General features: G+C 39.6%; 1 protein-coding gene across 5 annotated transcripts in view; it reads left to right on the top strand.

Annotated features, from left to right (window-relative positions):
- rin2.S (Ras and Rab interactor 2 S homeolog) overlaps positions 1-24,565 on the top strand; it is a 100,305-nt gene that overhangs the window by 41,230 nt on the left and 34,510 nt on the right. For 2 of the 5 annotated variants that reach the window (XM_018265105.2, XM_018265104.2), the window contains exons 3-5: positions 5,496-5,596; positions 19,653-19,845; positions 24,051-24,162. In XM_018265105.2, coding sequence (XP_018120594.1) covers positions 5,496-5,596; positions 19,653-19,845; positions 24,051-24,162 — 406 coding nt within the window. Of the gene's footprint in view, positions 1-5,495; positions 5,597-19,652; positions 19,846-24,050; positions 24,163-24,565 lie in introns of those variants that run through there. The other 3 variants (XM_018265106.2, XM_041564351.1, XM_041564352.1) reach the window with 3 other exon arrangements.

The raw sequence follows: 24,565 nt of genomic DNA, 5'->3' as shown, positions 1-24,565 counted from the left end.
TATAAAAGTATAATACAATAAACCTTTGGAGCTCTGGGATCAGTCCCGTGGGAACAAAGGATTACAAATCTGTAAAAGACTTCAAGAAAATATGCTATTGTTTCCAGCATTTGAAAATCATTGCCAGGGACCCTTGATTTTTGCAATCTCATTGTGTGGGGAGACATGCAGGTACCTGTTGCATTCTAGGCATTGTTCCTCATACATGAGCCACAGGAGGTAGAGTGGCGACAGCCTGAAATATAATATCTTCTGTGACACTGCCTCCATCTTCCAGGAATCCACGCCCTATATCGAGCTGCTGGCAATTGGACACTTAATCATATGATTAAGAGTCCTTGGGGGACACAAAACGCGTCAGGCTTTTATCCTTTATACATAATGTAAAATAAAGGCTTTTTGTACTATTTAAAAATTTGGGCTCCTGGATTGTACTGATTGAGTTTGGTGTTCCGGAGTGGTGCCTGCCCTCTATTCCAGTTTCCGGTGTCTTGCTCCCCTTTGTTGATGGTCTGGGGCATGAGTACCTGGACCCACCATGGAAAGCGGTAAACTTGTCCTTTTATTTATAAAATCCATGCTTCCTATGATCTTTAATATATGGCTATTCCCATAGGTATATTTGTATTATGGGTATTACCTAGATTTCCCTGTCTAAAAAAAAAAGAGGACTCCTATAGTTCTTCCTCTTTGGACTCCACCTTAATCAGGGGACTGAATGTGAAGGAGGGCCTATGGGGAATTGGAGGCCTTCATAATGGAGGAGAAAGTCTTAGTGAGACTTAGTAAAAGTCATGGACGGGGACTAAGTGAATAAGGATTTAGTTAGTGTAAGTCTAGCTCCTACTATAGCACATGAAGATGGACAGACTACTAAGGAAGAATAGGTCTGTGCTCCAATGAGAATGGACAGCTTGGGGTTAGTAACATTCGCCAGTTGTAGGGCTCAGAGTACAGAGGGGCCCAGGCTAGAAATATTATCCTTATGATGCTCTCACTGAAGGGATCAGGTACTCTGAAGGGGTTCACTAGAGGATGAAACTAAACCCAAGAAAACAGTTATTCACCTCCATTTGGGTTTAGGGTTACAGCCTGTCATACAGTATATACTCTATATACTTGTGCCTTCCCCACTCCCTCCAGTGATGCCAGGGAGGGGTGTGTTGAGTGCATTTATATAAGTAAGGACAGCAGGTCAGGTGGATTTCAGGTAGGGAGCAGGTGGGTAAGGGTTTGGAGGATCACTACTGACACAGAACAGTCCAAAACCAGCCTTTCTTGCGGATAAGGTTGGAGAAAACGGGATGAGGGTGATGTTTACTTGTTGAGTTCATATATTGTTGTACACACAAGGTATGTTGAGCCACTTCAGCTGTTCAGCTATTAAGCTGAAGTACAGTTGCCAGAATCCCAACAATAGCTCAAGGAGGCTGTGGTTTATCAACGGCTGTAGTGCCACAGTTTCAACATCCCTAATATATGCAATGTAAATATCACATTATGAGAGCAACATTAGCTGTCCTATAAGGAGAAACTCAGGATTCCCAGTACATAAGATGGTGTATATTTAAGGGACTGTCCCAGACAGGCTCTCTGTATAAGGCTAGGGCCACATGGGAAGATTCAGGGAGATTGGTCGCCTGGCGACTAATTGCCGCGTCTTTGAGGCGACTAATCTCCCTGAATGGCTTGCAGGTATCTCGCACCCGCTAGCGATAAAGTCGCCTGCGCCTATTCACATGCGGCGATACGCCAGGCGACTAATCTCCCTGAAATCTTCCCCTGTGGCCCTAATGGAATAATAGACATATTTAATTCTTTTTTTTCTGTCACTTTCCTCACATTTCTATGTGAGACTTGATTTTTTTTCTTGGCTTTTCTCCCAGGAAAACATTCTGTTCAGTAGGAGGAAGGATGTCTACCAGGGCTCTTCCTCTTATCAGATTGTTTTGTAGTGGCCTAGTGCATATGGTATTTGGTCACCAAATCTGGCTTCTTTTGTGTTTAGCTTGGCATAACTGCTATGCTCTTTAGAAAAGAACTCTTTCCACAACCAATTATCTTGTTACATAGGATTGTGGTCCGGGCTTTGTGGTTTGATATGAATGGCTAGAGATGTCCATCCAGTTGTCCCCAGACATTTGGGATTTGTGCTTCCACACAATGGTCCCTCTAACCTGTTGTCGGACATATGTGCAAAAAGTGTGCACTATAAAAAAGTTGTCCGTAGAGAAGTTGGTGGTCAAATAAGTACTAATTTATGTGTTTTCACATGAAATTATGTGAGGAGCATAGCCTGTTGTATGTTGGCATTACAATTTGTGTGTGAACATTCAAATGAATGAATGAATGAAAGGGAATATTGTTTCCTCGGTTTTGCTGTATGGCTATGGGTTAAAAGTATAATATACTAAGGGGGTTATTTATTAAAGTCCGAATGCCAAAAACTCAAAACATTTTTAGTTTTTTTAACAATAGAATCCAAATTTTTAGTGGGGAAAAAAACTCACATTTTTTACCCCCGAGGGTGTTAAAAGTCAGAATAAAAAAGTACTCCAATTCCGACCTGCCAAGTTCATGTAGAAGTCAATGGAAGGAGTCCTGAAGATATCCTGATCTGCGCTAGGTTTCGTGCAATAATCCGAAGATTTTGTGGTTTTCAGACAAAAAATCTGGATTTTTAGGGTCAGTCTGAAAAATTTGTACCATTCAATTTGTTTCACAATTTTTTTTTTTAGTTTTTTCCCGCACAGTGAAAATGTATTGATAAATAAGGGGAAAAAAACAGTGTGGATTTGGTTGGAGTAGCTTTCAGAAAATAATGAGATATCTTTGGATTTTGATAAATAACTCCCTAAGGGGCACATTTACTAAGGGTCGAATTTAGAAGTTGAAAAAAGTCGAAGTTTTTTAAAGAGACAGTACTTCGACCCTTAGTAAATGGGCCCTCCAAATTTCTGGCTTTCCTGCAAACTGTATTCATTCCATTCTTTACTTAATGTAACTGTTTGCTCTTCTTCTCTGCATTAAACCATATTTCTTTCATCGAAGAATGAGGTTTGATCGCCGATTAACCAAGCAAGAAGCATTTTATTCAGACCCAGTGTATTCTAGGTCAATTATGTTCCTATAACTTATAGTTAGTTTTAAAAGAAATTTATGAAAAAAAATATTCACCAGCCCAGAGGCAATCTAAAAACCATTGTTGGTCTATATGAATTTTCTAGGAAGAAGGAAATAAGCATGGAAACAGAACAATAGGCCAAGCACTGGACGGGAAACACCCATCTCCGTCTTCAGATCTTCCGTCTTCTGAAAGCAAGGCTATAAATAGAATTAGGTTAAAAGTAATTGATTTTGTTCTTTTGGTTTCACAGGATAAACGCAAGGTTGGTCTTTGTATACACATATGGTATATACAACAAAATGACAAGTCATGTCAAATTCACTTAGGGGATGCGGACGTGTTGTTAATCTTGTACCCCAGGCTAGTGCTACTCCTCACTGAAAAAATACAGTCTCCTGGGATATATTCTTGGGGAGTGGCTAGCCTTGCTGCTATCGTTGATCAATGTCCCATGGTTTGTATATCACATGCATTATACATGGGACCTGTTATCCAGAATGCTCAGAACCTGGGGCTTTCCAGATAATGGATCTTTTTGTAATTTGGATCTTCATGCCCTAAGTCTACAAGAAAATCATGTAAACATTATATAAACCCAATAGGCTGGTTTTGCCTCCAAAAAGGATTAATTAAATCTTAGTTTGGATCAAATACAAACTACTGTTTTATTATTACAGGGAAAAAGGGAATAATTAAAAAAAATGTGGATTATTTGGATAAAATGGAGTCTATGGGAAATGGCCTTTCCGTAATTCAGAGCTTTCTGGATATGGGTTTCCGGATTATGGATCCCATACCTATAGGGATTTCAGATATGTTGCTATTCTGTGCAAGTGCTAGACTTGGAACACTGTAATTAATACATGGTTATTATTGAGAGCATGCATGATTAAAGGGGAAGGAAACCTAGTCGGCGCAAACCCCCCACCCCCCCCTCCCGTTTGTTGCCCACCCTCCCTCCTCCCTCCTGGCCTACCCGGTCCGCTGGGCAAATGCCCCTAACTTGTTACTTACCCTTCTGCGCAGGTCCAGTCCAGGGAGTTCACAGACGACATCTTCTTCCACGCGATCTTCTTCCTGCTTTGAACGGCGCATGCGCAGTAGGATCATTTCGCCGGTACAATCTACTGTGCATGCGTGTGACTTTTGGCGCATGCGCAGTAGATCCGTACCGGCGAAATGATCCTACTGCGCATGCGACAAAACGCCGTTCACAGCAGGAAGACGATCGCGTGGAAGAAGATGGCGTCTGTGAACTCCCTGGACTGGACCTGCGCAGAAGGGTTAGTAACAAGTTAGGGGCATTTGCCCAGCGGGACGGGTAGGCCAGGAGGGAGGAGGGAGGGTGGGCAACAAACGGGAGGGGGGGTGGGGGGTTTGCACCGACTAGGTTTCCTTCCCCTTTAAGGATGGCTGTGTGGGAGCTCCAAACATGCACCTTTTCAGGTAATGGCACACGTTTTTGTTTTTTTTCTTACAAGGGCATCTTTACCTGTCTGATGTGATCCCAGTGTTGCAGAAAAACTGACAGTCATCGCATCTTCCTGGCAGATATCAACCCGAAAGTGCTCCCTTTTACATTTTCCCACTGAAATTCTCACCTTGTTGCAGAAGCATAGACGGACCCACTCACAATATACATGACACATAGAATAGAAATGTCACAATATAAAGCTGATTAGTAATTAATACAGATAATTACTAAATGGCAGCACAGAAACCAGTGCAACTAGCATTAGAATTTCATAATCTGTAGCATCATCTTATATTACAGGCCGGCCTCATTCTCTGCTTGATAATTTAACCCCTAAGCTTAGCTTCTCAACAGCTGCTCAGAGCCCACTGAGCATGTGAGTGTCACAGACACTTTCCAAGATGGTGACCCCCTGTGACAAGTTTAAAGTCCTGGATCATTGCTGTTATTGAGAAGCTGAAACTTTAGACTGGTGCAATAAGTTCAGTATATAAAATATAGCATTTTGGGCCATATTCATTTTTAGGGTTCAGTTCTCCTTTAAAGGAAACCCTGAGCTTAGAATGTCATAGACAGCTGTGATGTGAAAGGCTCTGTTACAGCCATAATGCTGAACTGAAGCTATGCTTAACAGCTGGAGGGATTGTGATTTTCTATACATCCAATAGAAATATCTGTATTTTGTGTTTGGCTGACAATGTGCAGTATGTGCTCTACCTCCTGTGAAAGCCCTGGCTCTTCCTGCTGCCTTCTCTTAGGGGAAGTTCAGGGAAGACAGATAAAACAAAAAAAAGATTGGCAATCATTTGTTCATAGAGAAGTGACTAAACCTGCCTGGAGTTTGCAAACACGCCTCTCCAACCGACAAACGTCACTGTGCTTTCTCCTTTGCAGCTTATTGAAACCCTCGTCTCAGAGATCGGAGAACTGAAACAAGAGATGGTACAGACTGAATTCTGTGTCAGAGATGAAGAGGACCCCACAGATCGCCTAAGGTGATTACATGAGATTTATTTAACCTGAGCTGGGAACATAATTTAAGACTTCACTTGTTGGGACCCTAAAGCAGGGGTGCCCAAAAGGTAGATCGGGATGTACCAGGAGACCTTTAGCTGGTGATCAGTAGATCTCAAGACACTGTCAACAAACAGCTTGTCTAATTTACCCTCTTGTTTCATGCTTTTCATTCAGATATTTATTATGTTAAGGTCACATAAAAAACTGTTAAATATATCAATATACGTTTTCCCATTAATCAATATTTAAGTAATATTTTCCATGGAATATAATGCTAACAATGCTTTTATGGATGTAGATCATAATGGGACATCACTAAAAGTAGACCTCGCATTAGTAAAGTATGGGCACTCCTGACCTAGATCAATGTGTGGATCAGTAACCATGTAGTAGCCTTGGTGAGTTTGTGTGTTACTGTTGCTATTTGTTACTGGGCTCATTGACAGCACTTTCTAGCCTCTAGTAGCTACATTTATTGTAACTTGTAAGAAGCACTTAGCCCATTTGCAACAGTAACTTTTTGTAGATCTCAAACTTTCATGCAGTTACAAGTTTTTTACAACAACGCAACAACACAGGGAAAGCTGTGTTTTTTTACATGCACAACACCACTCGCAAGGCTACTAATCCCCTACCACGGGCAATCATGTGCAAATACCATCATAGACAATAATCATGATTCTAGTGGGAATGATTTTGATGCCATGTGGATTGACTCACTTGTCACAGATGAGCAATACAGGTGGGCAGGTGTGTGAGTGTTTCTGGTGGGAGCAGTTAAAGGGGTCACCTTTGAGTTAACTCTTAGGGGCAGATTTACTAAGGTTTGAATGGTTCTGAATTAGAATTTTCAAATTTTTTTGGGGTCAAAATTTCCAGGTTCCCCCCTACATTTCCTAACATACGGCACATAAACTATACACTGGGCTTATGTGTAGGGCAATATAACAACTCTATTTTATTTTGGTTCCCTGGCCTTGTGTAATGTAATGTATTTGCTGCAACATATACGTCCATTCAACTTTCACTTCCCACCATATGCAAATTAGCCAACGCTAGCACAACTTCGATTTGCTTGGCAAAGTAACACTAGCGCAACTTTGCCAGCGTTCGGTGCCCTGGATGCAACTTTGCATGTTAGGGAATTAGTGTTGTCCTAGCGAATTACGTCTGGCGAAGTGTTGCGATGGCGTCGCTGGTGAATTTTCCACGCTTAGGGAATTTGCCCCGTAAACTCCAATAGGAGAAAAAAATGTCATGTGTCAAAAAAAAATATATAATTTGAGGCTAAAAAGTCGAGTTTCTTTTTTCTGAGGAAAACTCGATTCTAATTCAATTTGAGTTTTCATGTCTGGACTATTCTATCAAATTTTAGAAATTCTAATTTTTTCATAAACAACATACCATTCGAAATGTGATTTATTAGAGTTCACATTACTCTAAAATTCGACCTTTGATAAATAACCTCCTTAGCAGGATATAGAGGGTGATAGTTGGAGAAAATATGCAATTTTTTTTATATTATTTCTGTTTTTTGAGTTATTTAGCTTTTTATTCAGCAGCTCTTCAGTTTGCAATTTCAGCAATCTGGTTGCTAGGATCCAAATTACCCTAGCAACCATGCATTGATTTGAATGAGAGACTGGAATAGAAACATGTGTATCCGTACAGAGCATTTGTTTTTAGATGGGGTCAGTGACCCCCATTTGAAAGCTGCAAAGAGTCAGAAAAAGAAGGCAAATAATTCAAAAACTACACTATAGAAATAATTAAGACCAATTGAAGAGTTGCTTAGAATTGTCTATTCTATAACATACTAATTATATACATATATTTAGACTGAGTTTAGAATTGAGTTAAATGTCTGTTGAACTGCTCCTATTATAAGTTAAAGAAACCTCTGTCCCATTGGTCATTTTTATATGGGCAAGATGGCCAAGGAGAGCAAGCAGCCTACATTTGTATACTAATAATGTGGCAATAATAGCATCCACACTTTCCCACATGTTAAAGGGCACCAATCATAACTAAAATCATTTCCTAAGTAAATACACTATGTGAAAGTTCAAGAAATCGGATTTTTAAAACAGTTAGAATTGTTTGTATAATGTAAATGATCAGCTCACTATACCTTCTGCAAGATCTCCCCTATCTCCACTGCAGTTCTAACTGAGGCAGCCATCTTGGATTTCACTGGCTCCTCCTACCTATATCTTCCCAGCCAACTGCAGCTCTGAAATCTCACACATGCTCAGTTGAAATTCCTTGTTGCTTATCAACCCTTCTAAGCTATTTTCAAATTAGCCAAACCTCTGTGTTAGCTGCTGTTCAGTAGTGCTGCCACCTGCTGGAAGTTAGTGTATGGCCTTCATTTGCATAATGACATCACCAGCAGGGGACAAGATAGGGAAATCTCCTGATACTTCTAGTGGAGGAGTTTACTAAAACAAGGCATTCTGGGTAGAATACTCAAAGCAGTGTAACAATCTGAACATGCTCCTGAAATTTGCATATTAGAGTCTCTGTTATAGTCTCTGTATGGCCTCCCTCAGTGAAAGAACCCATTTGACAAAGTAAGGGATTTTTTTAAACCTGCAGTTTTTTTCAAAAAACTTTATATGTAGTTTGATTAAACGTTTTTATGTTGTACTGGTCAGATTGTATATGTGTTTGATTTTGACTGTGATAGGTGCCCTTTAAAGGAAAAAAATCGGTGTGCAAAAGAATTTATATCCTTTATTATATTTTTAGAACTGCATTTCTCATTTGCCATTTAGATTATAATGCGTATCAATTCAGAATTCAGGTAAGTTTAACTGAAATGCCCATGTTTTCCGATGACAGTATCCCTTTAAGTATTTGTTGTACCTATGGTGGCCCTGCCTGCTCTTATTTTTCCATGGAATGGTTCTTATTATTTGCATTTTTCTTTTTAAAGGGAAAAAAAATATGTTTATTTCACTAAAACAGTATACACTTTTGTCCTAATTCTAAGTAGCCTGATTTCCATCTTGTTTTTGATAAGAACGAGAAAAACGTTTTGATTGCAACAGTGGATATTACCTGACAATTCTTGCTTCTTTCAGGAGAAAACACTGAGCTGCCAGTCTCCATTGCTGAGCTAAGGCTAACTTTAGACGTGGACTATATGAGCAATACATTACACCAACGTAGTTTGTGCTACAGTCTAGATCAGTGGTCTGCAAATTAGGGATGCACCGAATCCAGGATTCGGTTCGGGATTCGGCCTTTTTCAGCAGGATTCTGATTCGCTCGAACCGAATCTGAATCCTAATTTGCATATGCATATTAGGGGCGGGTAGAGAAATTGCGTGACTTTTGTCACAAAACAAGGAAGTATATGCAAATTCAGATTCGGTTCGGTATTTGGCCGAATCTTTCCCGAAGGATTCGGGGGTTCGGCCAAATCCAAAATAGTGGATTCTGTGCATCCCTACTGCAAACTGAGGTTCTCCAGCTATTGTTTGTTGCTTTTGCTATATTGGAATTTGTAACTATGCAATAACAGCAGAGCCCCGGGTTTCAGATCTAAATCATTGAGCAGTGACGTGGGGCATTTAGTTGCCGGCTTTCTGTCTTCCTGCTCCAAGCCGTCTCAGCCCCACCACAGGATAGTTTACTGCTCATGAGAGGACGATGTCTATCATTGTGTGAGTTGCTTCTAAAACATGTATATAAATATATCTGTCCAGAGGGCTCATTTATGCCCAGAACCAAAGTACTTGTGTCAAAGGGTACTCTTTGCACTTCTGTATAGTTCTGCTCAGCGCCACTCAGTCTTTCTCGACTTCCACTCCGAATGGAATGCTGCTGCACCTATTGACACAGGGGGACCCTTGAGCTCCCTCTACTTCTGAGCCAGGCTGTAGTTCCAGGGTTCTCCTGCATCAATTCATACAGTGCAGTTGTGCTGAAAGAGTAGGGTGCAGGCATACTTTCCAACTGTCCTGTCTTGAGTGTGATGTCTCAACCCGCAGTCCCGGTTTGTTACTGAGATGTCCTGACTTTCTCTTTGATCTCCTGCACTGAACAGCTAGAAAAAGATACAAAAGGGCACATTCACTAAAGGCCGAATTGTCGCCAGCGACAGCTTCGCACAAATTCGCTACCACTAGGCTAATTCACTAATATGCGAAGTTGCGCCCTGGCCGATGAACTCTGTCGACTTTTCACTAGCGTTACGTCGGCAGTGCAAGCATTTCCTAGTAAAGATGCGCTAGCATTCGTTTGTACCTAGCAAAAATTCGCTAGTGATCTTGCGATTAGGTCAATTTTTGGCGATGCCGCTGCAGATGGTAACGCTGGCGAAAAGTCTCTAGCGTTAACCAATTCACCCTTTTGTGAATCTGCCCCAAAGTTTCTAACTTGATTGGCTTTTGGCAGAGAGCCCAGAATAGATACTTAGATACTTTTGTAACAATTTAAGATAAGCAGGTCTCTTGGGAGAACTTAGACTCACTGCTTAAAGGGCTATTCACCTTCATTAGCAAAAACTGTAATAACACATAAAAAACACAGAAATGTGTTCAAACTTTCATAACCTGCCAAATTTTGTAAAATGAACATGGTAATTACAGGGTGTGGCCACAGAAATGGGCATGTTCAATAGCGCCAATGCACCCCTCCCCCCCATCTTTCTATTTCAAAAATGTTTGGAGGTATGTGCAGGTGTCACATGACAAATGATGATATAACAGGTCTTAAACAATATTCTGTGCGATTGCATCCGATTTATTGCGAAGTGTGGGCCACTAAAAATCCCTCCCCCTGGAGAATGACAAATCCAAACCTTTTCTACTGTATGACTTGAAATCACTGCTCAAAAAAAAAACATTTTATGCCCTTTTCTTTTTATCCCTTATATATATTTTTCCTGATTCTTTGGTGCCAGCAGGAGAGGTAACTTCCCACAAGTAACAAGGCACCCCGTCTGCCAACACCCTTAAACAAAACAGGGATTGCTTGGCCATGAATTGCAATATACAACATTTAAGATGGTCAGCTACACCAGTCATCCCTGATATGGCTATTCCTGCACTCATTTTTTGATTTATGTAGAATTCTAGTATTCTGTTATGCATTTTTATAGGGATTAACGTTTAGCTACAATGTCATTTTCTAATGGAAATTGTAGTCATATGTAAAAACAATCTGGTCCTGAAAGAGGATATGGTTTTTCCATTTCATACGCCTTGTTTTCCATGTGCTTCATTTGACATAGAGTCTTGTTCTGTGATTATGTCCATTCTGAACTCTAGAATCAATGCATACATTCAGCGTCAAAATAAAAAAAGTACTTCATTCCCTGAGGCAGGTTTTATTAATTTGGAAACAGCCTTTTATTTGTGACTTCCTATAAAGAACTGAGTACAAAGTGCTCCATTCATTATGCTCATAATAGAAGGAATAGAAGGAGAAGGCTATCTCAATAAAACATAAACTTTATTTCTCTGAAAGTTAATAACCAAGAGTAAAATCACTCAGAAATGTCTCCTATATCCCAAGTCATTCATTCAGCTGTCCAAGGTGTAGACATTTCTCTGCATACTGTGCAGTATAAATACAGGCATGGGACCTGTTATCCTTAATGCTTGAGACCTGGGGTTTTCTGGATAACAGATCTTTCCATAATTTGAGTCTTCATACCTTAAGTCTACTATAAAATCATGTAAACGTTAAATAAACCCAATAGGCTGGTTCTGCTTCCAATAAGGATTATTTATATCTTAGTTTGGACCAAGTACAAGGTACTGTTTTATTACTACTTAGAAAAGGGAATCCTTTTTTTTTTAAAAAAAATGGGATTATTTGATTATAGTGGAGTCTATGGAAAATGTTCATTCCGCAATTCGGAAGTTCTGGATAATGGGTTTCTGGATAACGGATCCCATACTTGTACCATGCATTAGTGCCATACACAAGACAAATATGGTGTGCTGGACACAAAGAGGGCCCATGTTTTCAGAACGTGAATGTGATTTTTGCTATGATTTTTTATTCCATTGTTTTGTATTTTTTAGCAACTGTGTTGGTTAACGTCCACCGTTGCTATCTGATTTTGTTTTGCAGTGACTTACAGGGTCACTTGCGCCATTAAACAAGGTGAAAACCGAAAATCTGTTTTTTTTTTAACTGGAAAATTGGCTTTTCTAGCAATGCACATCAGAAAAGCTTTCTCATACAGCACAGGGTGCAGAATTGCCCCTGTATTTTTGACAGTAGAGGGCTCATATCCAGAATACAGAGTACAGGCCATAAGAAAGACTAGGGGGCCCATTTACTTAGCTCGAGTGAAGGAATAGAAGAAAAAATACTTCGAATTTCGAATGGTCGAATATGGCTACTTCGACTTTGAATCGAACGATTTGAACTAAAAATCGTTCGACTATTCGACCATTCGATAGTCAAAGTACTGTCTCTTTAAAAAATACTTCGACCCACTAGTTAGCCACCTAAAACATACCAAGGCCAATGTTAGTCTATGGGGAAGGTCCCCATAGGCTTCCTAACAATTTTCTGATTGAAGGAAAATCCTTCGATCGATGGATTAAAATCCTTCGAATCGTTCGATCGATGGATTAAAATCCTTCGAATCGTTCGATTTGAAGGATTTAATCGTTCAATCGAACGATTATTCCTTCGATCGTTCGGTCATAGGAATATCGCTAAATCCTTCGACTTCGATATTCGAAGTCGAATATCGAGGGTTAATTAACCCTTGATATTCGACCCTATGTAAATCTGCCCCTAGGTTGCTCCAAAGACAAGTCTGCATTTCATCCTACACTCCCCTGTAGTTGATCACAGGAAAATTAAGCGCATTGGAACACAGAGTGATTTATGTGTGAACAATTTTTTTTAACTAATGTAAGACGCTGCTAACATTATTAATGACTGTTGAAAGATCAACAGATCAAAGTTTTTGTTTAGTATTTTTCCGCATGGCCTAGGTACCTCCATTTGCTTTATTATCATCTACATAGATAATTCGATAAAAATGTCCTGAACAAATAGTGTGTTAAGGAGAGAATTCCGCATTACGGGTGTATTTTGACAAGGGTTATTCTGAGAGTGAGGATTCAATCCATATACTAGAAGAGACCCTATTGGTAATGGATATTGGTCTCATAATGTGACATAAATGTGTCATTGCAGCCATTTCTCTTTCAAGCCTGTAGAAAGCAGTTGCTGCTTTTGTACTCAAACCAGAAGCCAAGGGCTGGTGTGTAGCTGTTTTCAGGTGACTCATGAGCAGCTAATCTCTCTTTGTGTCAGTCAGGCTAGTTTTTCCAGTTTCCCATACAACTGGAGTGATAGTCCTCAAATTTAAGAGGATATATAACCAGTTAGATTCTCTTGATTCTTGAGTTTCTCCATAGAAGTCATCAGTGTTGGACTGGGATGCCAGGGGCCCATCAGAAAACCATGGGCCCACTCTCCAAACTATTTCTCCTCTTCCTCCTCACCTCACTCAATTTCTATTCTTCAAGTCTCTTTTCTTTCTATTCTATTCTCTTTCTATATCTATTTAGCCACTCTGTTCCCATACAGAAGTAGGTAATGACAATGAAACAGGCCAAATGGTTAGAAGCAACGGGGCCCACTCACACTTGGGCCCACTGGGAGTTTTCCTGGTATCCCGGTGGGCCAGTCACTGGAGGTCATTTGACCTCTATTCGCCTTGGAATGTATGTTGTCTTCTGTTGGCTTACAAATGAAGAGGACCTCAAGTATATGTACCGCGTAGAACTGAGCGATGTATTCTATACAACTCCTTTCCAGTTTAGTGGTCTCTGTAATAGGCCCAGAGTCCATAGTCAATGAAACTTACTGTAATTAATGTATTGACTTCTGTCCCATGGACTGTGAGGGTGTTCACGTGTACACTGGCCAACTGCTGAAAATACTGTATATTGCAGGTGGACTGGAATGTGTAATGAAAAGTAATTTCCCTCAATAGCTAGCAGCTAAAGGGAGGTACAATATTGGTGCTGATTAGCCATTTTTCTGTATTATATCATGGTCCTGGCTTTTGCAGCATGATCATAAATCATTTTTGTTGTAGAGAAACGACTGAAATTAATTAAAGTTTAAGACATCCAGTTCCACAGAGAGTCTGTTTGAGCAACAGGATTAGAGGTGAAATTGTTCTGGTGTGAGTATCTTTTGAATGACTTAATAACAAGCGCTTCATCTTTCCAGTGTACGTCATGCCCAGTGGGCGCATACAAAGCTCTGTATCTGTGTTGTAATGAAACAGGAATACCAAGAAACAAAAGGATATTTTCTCACTATTATCTGTTTCACAATATGAATCCATTTGCCTACTAAACAGTAAATTGAACTGCTGGAGGGGATACTGTACATAAATATCCAGTTTGGTCTTGCATTGGAAAATAAAGTCAAACAGAGTTAGGCCTTTTAAGCAATGAGTTGTAACTGATCTAAGAAACCTTTCTGAAATTAATTTTATCAATAGTGTTTTAAATTGCATTGGCTGTGAATTTGGTCTTTGAACGTGCAAGTGACATATGAAGCATCTGGGATTAGCAATTCCAAAGAAATATGTTTAAATGAAAACATTCTGGTCTTGTTTCCTAATTGAGGCAGTGATTTATGCCATTCCTGCATGCCTTTGCGTCTAGCTGTGACTGTTTTTTTTTTGCTTTAGGTTTAATGAGTTCGGCCTGGCTATTATGCCAAAGCAGATTTTCCAGTTCTAATATGTTTACCAGCTCTGCACGGGTGTTCTCATATTTTCCCCTCTGAAGTCCCGTCTTCAGAGTTTCATTTTTGTATATATCGGCAGCAATGAGGAAACACACAGTATGTGCTGCATTGTGGGATAACAGGAGATTTGTGTGGATATTGTACTCTGCTCACTGTACATTGTTTATTTAATAGTGGGAACTGTACAGAAGCTGTCTCTTCTACATATATAATAATAATAAAAGGCAAAAAGTCTGCCTAGGTCTAGTTAAGTTGCCCATACACGGGCAGATTAAAGATGCCGATATTGGTCCTTTAGACCAATTTGGCAGTTTATCTACCAGTGTGTGGGGGCTTCTGACGTTACATTACATAACATGACGTTTATTACATTCCCCCGTATGTATCCATATTACATAGTTATTGTTTGGGAGTGTCGTCAGCATACCATACCGAAAATGGATTTTATTTAGTATTTGTATGGCAAGCTTTACCCTTAGCAAACAATACGTTTTCTATAGCATTAAATATTTTTCAGTGTGTGTGTGAGCTTTTCCTCTACCCTACTGATAACAATAATAAGCTGCCAAGTTTTGTAAAATGGACATGTTAATTAAATAAAATGGGTCACACTACGCACAACAGTTCTTTTTGTCCCGCTTTCCATTTTTCAAATATTGGGAGGTATGATATTGTATATGTACTGTACTCTGCTGTACATGGGAACTCTACTGCTGTGATTTTAGAGAACTTTGAGTCGTCCTTGATGTTGGACCATGTGTCTTTTTAATGGAAGACAGAGGGATGTCCCTTGAACTAACATCTTTTTTAAAGGCCCAACAATATTTGTGGTTTGATGACCCCAATAAGATATTTTTAACTTGGCCACAATTAGAGCTTTAAATAGGATATAGGCTGTTATCCATAGCTCCACTGTAATTATTAGGTTCAGTTGTGTTTCCATCCTGCTTATTTGAGCCATTGTTAGTTTAAATTGGTTCCATTGCTGGATTTACAGCAAGCCACAGCAATTTAAAAGCCTGTTTCTGTTATATAACCATCCAGATTCACTACCACTTGAAGCAGGTCAATAGTTTAGGCATTCTTTACATGAGCTATGGAAGAGCCACTTCACAGACATCCGGGGTATAATGCTATTTATAATTTATGAAGCATCTTGTAGTTTCTGTGGAAATTTCAAAATAACTACAAATGTTGATTGCATCCTGTCCAGAGACAATATAGTAAATAAGATGGGAATGTCCCATTTAAATAAGATGGGTATGTCATCTCAGGATGGTTCTGCACTGAAACTATTGATTGTCCTGTGGGCTGATTAGTTGGATTAGGCAATTAGGCTATCCATAAGGGTGACCGGATTCCGTACTGTCCAGCACATTGGTTCATTCGAGTGACCAGTATCCATGACTTGGCGGTAATGTAATAAAAGTCACAAAATCCACACCAGTTCTGGAAACCCGTACCCATGGATCAGGTTGCATTCAGATTGGTTGCTATTGCTTCTTTAACCTGGTGCAAACTAATTTTATTACATTTAACCAGTAGTGTAAGCCAGTCATGGGTTGGATGCCAGGGATGCATACTTATAAGACAGAGAAAAGAGGTAGAGAGTCTGTGGGAGCCAGCAGGAATGTTGTTGTCTGGCCAACTGGAGGTAAAAACCTATTTAATGTACTTGTGGTACAACCCCTATACAATAACCGTATATATATATCTATCTATATATATATATATATATATATATATATATATATATATATATATATATATATATATATATATATATATATATATATATATATATATACATATATATAAATATGTAATAGTAAATGTTTATTTGGAAATAAATGCTTAGCATTACATAAATGTGACCAACAGAGGGGGAAATAGTCTAAGAAATAGTAAACTGACGATTTAGTGTTATACATCATGTATAACCGTGAGCATTGCAGAAAAACAGTGGACAGTAGAAACATCATTTTAAGGTTTTCAGGCATGTAATATCTGGCAAAATGTCAAACCAGGGATATATGTTATGAAACTTAAAGGAAAAATATATCCCCTTTTTCACTGAAGCTAATTCAGTTGGGCTGATGTAAAAAAAATGGCGCATATACACTATCTGAACTTCCAAAAATAAATATAAATCTATGTTTTTTTCACAGACATGCACAAACAGCTTTTGCAAGAGCTCTGTGGAATCAAATACAGAAAGTAGTATAATAATGGGGGGATGTAATATGTTTAGTTAAAAAAAACATTCACAAAAGTTAGAGACATGGGGGTAGATTTATCAAAGAGTGAAGTTAGAGATTGCCGCAGTCCTCTAGAGTGAAATTCCGCCACTCTCCATTCATTTCTATGGGATTTTGAAAGGCATATTTATCAAAGGATGAACTTTCAATTTCGCCCATTGATAAGTACTCTTTTAAAAATCCCATAGAAATGAATGGAGAGTGGCGGAATTTCACTCTAGAGGACTGTGGTGACCTCTAACTTCACTGTTTGATAAATATACCCCCAAGTTTCCATCCTTTTTGACCGATCACAGACCTAAATGACTTCCAAAGTTTGCAACCAAATGGCTTTAGTGAACATTCGCTGTGTTTGTAATAAAATTTCCAAAGCGTATTTTGCGTTGAAATATTTAACGAAACTACAGAGCTAAATTTTGCTTAGCTATGTACCGTAATATTCGCCAGTGAATTGTTTTAAATTGCGACCAGTGCTAAACATTCAGAAAAACTAAATTTTAAACATTACATTCCCCCTTAAGTGATTTATATATGTCTACAAGTGGTGATATGGAAAGACCATGGACAAAATATGGCTCTGGATAGATAGGAATTTAAGGAAAACCCTGCACTACACTGACGAGCCACAATAAGGCTAAAACCAGTCTGCAGTTGGGAATTCCATCATAATACTGTCCTGGCTGTGCTTAAAACCCATTGGGCAAGGCTCAGTATCTAGAGAATTCCTTGTACTGTATACAGGTATGGGATCTATTATCCAGAAGGCTCCGAATTATGGAAAGGCCATCTCCCATAGGGGCAAATTTACTAAACGGTGAAGTGACTTACGCTGGCGAAAATTCACCAACTTGACATCATTCCAGTACTTCCCCAATTTACTAACGGGCACAAGTGTAACTTTGCTAGTGAAAGAGACTGACGCTGGCGCTCATTTGCACTCAATCGCCTGGCGAAGTTGCGCTCTGGCGAAGGGCCGTAACTGCGCAGATTCACTAAGATGCGGATTTTACTGAACGTTACCTCTTGCGCCAGACTTGCCTTCGCCACCTCCGACTAGGCAAAGTGCAATAGAGTAGAGAAGACTTCCGCAAACTTTAGTTGAAAATCTAAGTCTCAAAAAATACTGGTGTCTTTTCCTTTTATTCAGGGTGATAGGCTGCAAAAGAGTGTAAAATTTTTTTGGGGTAACCGGCTTCCCCCCTACATTTCACATATGGCACATAAATGGCACATAAACTATACACTGGGCTCATGTGTGGGGCAATATAACAACTTTATTTTATTATATTAAGGTTTCCTGGGCTTGTGTAGTGTAATGTATTTTCTGCAACATATACGTCCATTCAGTTACTAGCGTAACTTCGCTCTGCTTGCCGAATTAACGCTAGCGCAACTTCACCTGCGTTCGGCGCCCTGGACGCAACATCGCATGTTAGTGAATTAGTGTTGTCTGAGCAAATTTTAACCTGGCAAAGTGTTGCGCTGCCTGCGAAGCCGTCGCTGGCGAATTTTCGCCGCTTAGTAAATTTGCCCCATAGACTCCATTTTATCCAAATAATCCAAATGTTTAAAAAAGATTTCCTTTTTCTCTGTAATAATAAAACAGTAGCTTGTACTTCAAACTGAGATATAATTAATCCTTATTGGAAGCAAAACCAGCCTATTGGGTTTATTTAATGTTTACATGGTAGACTTAAGGTATGAAGATCCAAATTATGGAAAGATCTCTTATCTGGAAACCCCAGGTCCCAAGCATTCTGGATAACAGGTCCCATACCTGTATCAGTCAGACCTGGTCTAAATTACTGTAAATCAAAGATATAGCAATTGTGTTACTTTCACAGTATATTAATCAAAGTATTTAGTATGCTTACGGGTATATGTGCTGTGATTTATTCCTATGTGATCTTCTTCCAATGTGTCATAAAATAAGATTAGAAGAATGAAATAAAATGGTCCATAGCTGACTCAAACAAGGGCATCTGCCAAGGACTTGACATATAGGGGCATATTTATCAAGGGTCAAATTTCGAATTGAAAAAACGTCAAAATTCAAATTCAAAAAGACCAACTGAAATTAAATTGAAGTTTTTAGAATAGGTCCGTTTTCGATCTAATAGGTCCGTATTCAGCCGAATTCATACAAATCGAAGAAATAGCACATTCAATTTGAAGTTTTTGAATTCGATTTGAAGTTTTTCCCAAAAAAAACATTTGATTTTTCAAAGTCCACCAATTGACTCCAAATGGAGGTTCCCCATAGGCTAAAACAGCAATTTGGCAGGTTTTAGATGGCGAGACAGTACATGATAAATTTAATTTTAAATTAATTTGGAGTGTTCCCTAGTCGAAGTTCAAAAAACAAATAGCTTGAAATTCGAATTTTTGGGATTCGAAAGTTCACCCTGACCTTTGATAAATCTGCCCCATAATATGGCACAGCATGTGTAGGTGTCAGGGGGGTGAACTGCGTATATAGAGCAACATGGCAACAGGAACCGTTTCAGACAGTGTAGGAGCCCTTCAGTTGTTTAAGTACAAATCTAAGCACCCCCAGCACCTGGGAGTTATTGAACCACACCAGCTAAAGTGTAATAAATTGGGCAGTCCTTCTTTAAAGGGGTGGTTCACCTTCAGGTTCATTTTTAGTATGTTATAGAATGTGTGCAATTCTAAGCAACTTGTCAATTGGTCTTAATTATTTATTTATTATAGTTTTTTAATTATTTGCCTTCTTCTCCTGATTCTTTCTAGCTTTCAAAAGGGGGTCACTGACCCCCTCTAAAAACAAATCCTCTCTAAAAACTACACATTTATTCTTACTGCTACTTTTTTTTTACTAATCTTTCTGTCCCGACCCTCCCCTATTAATATTCCATATTCTCATTCAAATCAATGCATGGTTGCTAGGGTAATGTGGACCCTAGCAACCAGAAAGCTTATCGTAGACAATGCAAATCACTTTTAAAATGTAGTCCATTTCTTTCCCAAAGTCTGATATTCATGCTTTATATATTTATTACAGCAGAAAGGAAATGGAGAGTGATCTCTCACCAGAAAAGAAAGAAGTGAAATCTTTCCTTCGGGACTCTGGGTATGAGAGCGTCTCCTACAAACTCAGCATCTTAGATAAACTGCTTAACACCCACCCCGTGTGGCTGCAGCTTGGCCTCAGCGATGACAAAGTACCAGGAATCCTGCAAGATCAGCCTCCAGCGGTAGGTACCTCTAACCATAAAGCCTTGTTCAGCTTTCATTTCACTGATAAATATTCACCTTTTTAAAGGAACAGTTCAGTGTAAAAATAAAAGCTGGATAAATAGGAAGGCTGTGCAAAATAAAAAATGTTTCTAATATAGTTAGTTAGCCAAAAATTTAATTTATAAAGGCTGGAGTGACTGGATGTCGAACATAACAGAACATATCCAACTTCCTGCTTTTCAGCTCTCTAACTCTCTAACAGCTCTCTTCTTTTGACTCAACTTTAAAATGGGGTGTCACTGACCCCATCTAAAAACCAAAAGCTCTGTAAAGGTGGCCATAGACATCGCCAAACGAGTGGATCTCTCCCTGATATTCCCACATTGAGGTGGGTGATATCGGGCTGATCTGATCGTGGGCCCTAGGGCCCAACGATTGAATCATGATGCATCCAATAAGGGCGGTCGGAACACGGGACCACATCAATCCACAGATGCAGCCGCGATCCAATGGGATCTTTTACCCTGCCCGATTTACCCGACTTTTGGCCAGAAATCGATTGGCAGAAGCCCGTTGGATGGCCCCACACATGGGCCAATAAGCTGCCTACTCGATCTGTCAGCAGCTTTGATCGGCCTGTGTATGGGGGCCTTAAGTCTACAAAGTCATTGTTGTTATTGCTACTTTTTTGTTACTTATCTTTCTATTCAGGGCCTCTCCTAGTCATATTACAGTCTCTTATTTAAATGAAAGAATGGGTTGATGTGTGGATGGGTTTTGTGGACCCTAGCAACTAGATTGCTGAAATTCCAAACTAGAGAGCTGCTGAATAAAGAACTAAATGACTGAAAGATCACAATTAATACAGAATGAAAACATATTGCAAATTGTCTCAGAATATTACTCTCTGTATTTTATAGGGATGCACCGAATCCACTATTTGGGATTCGGCCGAATCCCCGAATCCTTTGAGAAAGATTTGGCCGAATACCAAACCAAATCCGAATCCTAATTTGCATATGCAAATTAGAGGCTGTAAAGGAAAAATTTTTTTACTTCCTTGTTTTCTGGCGAAAAGTCACATGAGTTCCCTTCCTGCCCCTAATTTACATATGCAAATTAGGATTCGGTTCAGCTAAGCACAAGGATTCGGCCGAATCCTGCTGAAAAAGGCTGAACCTTGAACCGAATCCTGGATTCGGTGCATCCTTAATATTATATTAAAAAAAATATGAGTTTATATGCATTCTGAGGAGTATTTAGAAAACCAGGCCCATGCAGTTCTGAGTTGGCCCATACCCTTATGTATTTTGAAATAGGTGCATTAGACAACTTGGTTTTCTATTGCCCACAATTATCTGTAGCATCTCCTTTAACACCAGAATCCCTGATTACAAAGTACTTGCTTGCACAAATATTTATACAGCTGTGGTACAAATTTACTAGGGATGCACCGAATCCAGGATTCGGTTCGGGATTTGGCCAGGATTCTGCCTTTTTCAGCAGGATTCGGATTCGGGCGAATCCTCCTGCCCAGTCGAACTGAATCCAAATCCTTATTTGCATATGCAAATTAGGGGCGGGGAGGGAAATCGCGTGACTTTTTGTCAGAAATCAAGGAAGTAAAAAATGTTTCCCCTTCCTACCCTTAATTTGCATATGCAAATTAGGGTTCCGATTCGCTTCGGTATTCGGCCGAATCTTTGGCGAAGGATTCGGCCGAATCCAAAATAGTGGATTCAGCGCATCCCTAAAATTTACTGATGTGCAGTAAACAATCTTAACATTTCAGTCCCTGTCACATTGTGTGGACACTTTGGGGGTTATTTATCAAAGGTCAAATTTTAGAGTAATGTGAATATTTTTAAACTCTAATAAATTCGAACTTCTAAAATACGATCGAATAGTCCCGACCCGAAAACTCAAATCGAATTCAAATTGAGTTTTCCTCCGAAAAAAAAACCTCAACTTTTGCATGTCACATTTTTGTTGACAATCAACTCTTTTGATGCGTGACATTTTATTTCTTCCATTGGAGGCAATGGGGTGTCATTTTTGAACTCGCCAAAAACTTGGCTCATCACGACTATTAACTAGGGATGCACCGAATCCACTGTTTGGGATTCGGCCAAATCCCCGAATCCTTGGTGAAAGATTCAGATGAATACCGAACCGAATCCGAATCCTAATTTGCATATGTAAATTAGGGTCAGGAAAGGGAAAAAGTGGAAAAAATTCTTCTTTTGTGATGAAAAGTCACATGATTTGTCTACCCACTCCTAATTTACATATGCAAATTAGGATTCGGTTCGGCCAGGCACAAGGATTCGGTCGAATCCTGCTGAAAAAGGCCGAATCCTGGATTCGGTGCATCCCTACTATTAACATCTTTAAATAGTTCAAGGGACCTCTGCCATTGATTTCTACATTTCTACATTTCTACAATTGGCAGGTTTTAGGTGCAGAATAGTCGAATCAGAACTGTTTCCAGGGTCGAGGTTTGATAAATCTCACATTCAAATTCAAATTTGAGTTGGTGGTTTTAAATTTGAATGTGTGAGTTTTGCCAAAAAAAAAAAAAAATTTGAAAATTGGAATTTACCATTCGAACCTTAGTAAATCTATTCGTTTGTGCAGACTTTCTTTTTGTGGATTAAGCATTAGAATTGCTTTATATTTCTGCACAGGAGTATAGAAATATTAGCATGGGCAGTAATCATGAGATTGCCACCTGAAATTACTTCCCTTAGTGAGCCAACATGATGCCAAGAGCCTTAAAGGAGAAGGAAACCTAGTCAGCGCAAAAACCCTCCCCCCCTCCCGTGTGTTGCCCATCCTCCCTCCTCCCCCCTAGCCTACCCGTCCCGCTGGGCAAATGCCCCTAACTTGTTACTTACCCTTCTGTGCAGGTCCAGTCCACGGAGTTCACAGACGACATCTTCTTCCAAGTGATCTTCTTCCTGCTTTGACCTGCGTTTTGGCGCATGCGCAGTAGGAGCATTTCGCCGGTACGGATCTACTGCGCATGCGCCAAAAGTCACGAAGTTTTCCGTTTTCACTTCGTGACTTTTCGCGCATGCGCAGTAGATCGTACCAACGAAATGCTCCTACTGCGCATGCGCCGGTCAAACCAGGAAGAAGATCGCTTGGAAGAAGATGGCGTAGGTGAACTCCGTAGACTGGACTTGCGCAGAAGGGTAAGTAACAAGTTAGGGGCATTTGCCCAGCGGGATGGGTTGGCCAGGGGGGAGGAGGGAGGGTGGGCAACACACGGGAGGGGGGAGGGTTTTTGCGCCGACTAGGTTTCCTTCTCCTTTAAGTAAAATACCCTGGCTTGAACTGCTTCTGCCACACCATACCTCATCTTGCAAGCAGAACAGTTAGTCATTTGGCAGTTTTGAGTCATACATACTATACATGTTTCAGACATAATTTATTTTGAACAGCAAATATCTTTATGTAATGCATAATGTTACTGCACATTATTCCACCCCAGAATTATGTGTTAATGGGCTAAATTGCATCCCCCTGGCTTGTGACTGCTCATAACAGCTGCAACTATCTCACAGTGCCAACTGGCTATGGCCATTTTATGTATCACTAGCATCTAGGCAATGATCCGAACAACATTCTGTTCTGGCACAATCAATACATCTCTGCAATCTTGTGTAAGACTGTGTAAGCTTTAATGTGGCTGAACTTTGATCAAATAGTGAAACCTGTTTAAAAAATTTGCCTTAAAGTTTAGATGAAAAAATGCATAAACCTTCTTTCTCAAGGAAATCTCAACTTTTGACAGTTGTTATCTTACAGCATACTGTTACCCTGTCTAAGAAAGTTTCCTTCTATTGTGCTCCTCATAGAGCTCAGCTTTAAAGTGACTATTAATAATCTTTAAAATTAGACATGTCTGGGTTTCCAAACTTCCTTTATGGACTGTAGCAAGAGCACTTACACATATACATACTGTATATAGTACCAACAATTGACTTGAGTGAGAAAAGATTTAGAATCACTAGTGAGTTCAGAAAGCTTAAGGTTGATAAAATGGAAAGACAGGACAGTAACAGACAGGAAAGTGCAGTTTTTCACCGATTTTGCCAGTTGCCAGTCAGCATTAGTACTGCATTCATGTTACCACAACCATTGCATTCTAGTAAATCCCTGCTGTAATTACAGAGCTCACAAATACATCTCTGCCTGCTTTATTCTCTCTTCACAGACTTTTCTTGTGAGAAAATCCAACAAGCTTCAGAAGAAAGTGATCTCTGTTCGTATGCCAAATCAGTGTGCATCCCATTTTCAGGAATTTGTGATAAAAGAGAGTTCCTACAGTAAGTGATTGTTCCCTACTGAGCTACTTGCTTATCATTGCCATCCCTTTATGTTAAAGAGAAAACCTTAGACTATGGACATACAGGCTGTTGGCTCTGGCTATTGTATGTATGTATATTTTTATTTGTAAAGCGCTCCTTGAGGGCAAAGCATTGTACAGCAAAACAATAGTAACAAACAAGGGGTCATCGAAATAAAAAGTAACAATAAGTGCATTATTAGACATACAATTCACATAAATATAAAATATAATTACAATGCAGATTAAGTGCTCAGTGTCAAGGAAACAAAAGGCTAGAGGACCCTACCCCATAGGGCTTACAGTCTAAATGGGAGGGTAACATACAGACACAATTCAGAGGGGTATTAAGGTGCTGTGGGTTACAGTTTGTTACACTGTTC

Source organism: Xenopus laevis, chromosome 5S, assembly GCF_017654675.1.
Source record: "Xenopus laevis strain J_2021 chromosome 5S, Xenopus_laevis_v10.1, whole genome shotgun sequence".
In the NCBI taxonomy this organism is placed as follows: Eukaryota; Metazoa; Chordata; class Amphibia; order Anura; family Pipidae; genus Xenopus; species Xenopus laevis.
This window is presented reverse-complemented; position numbering and strand designations above follow the sequence as displayed.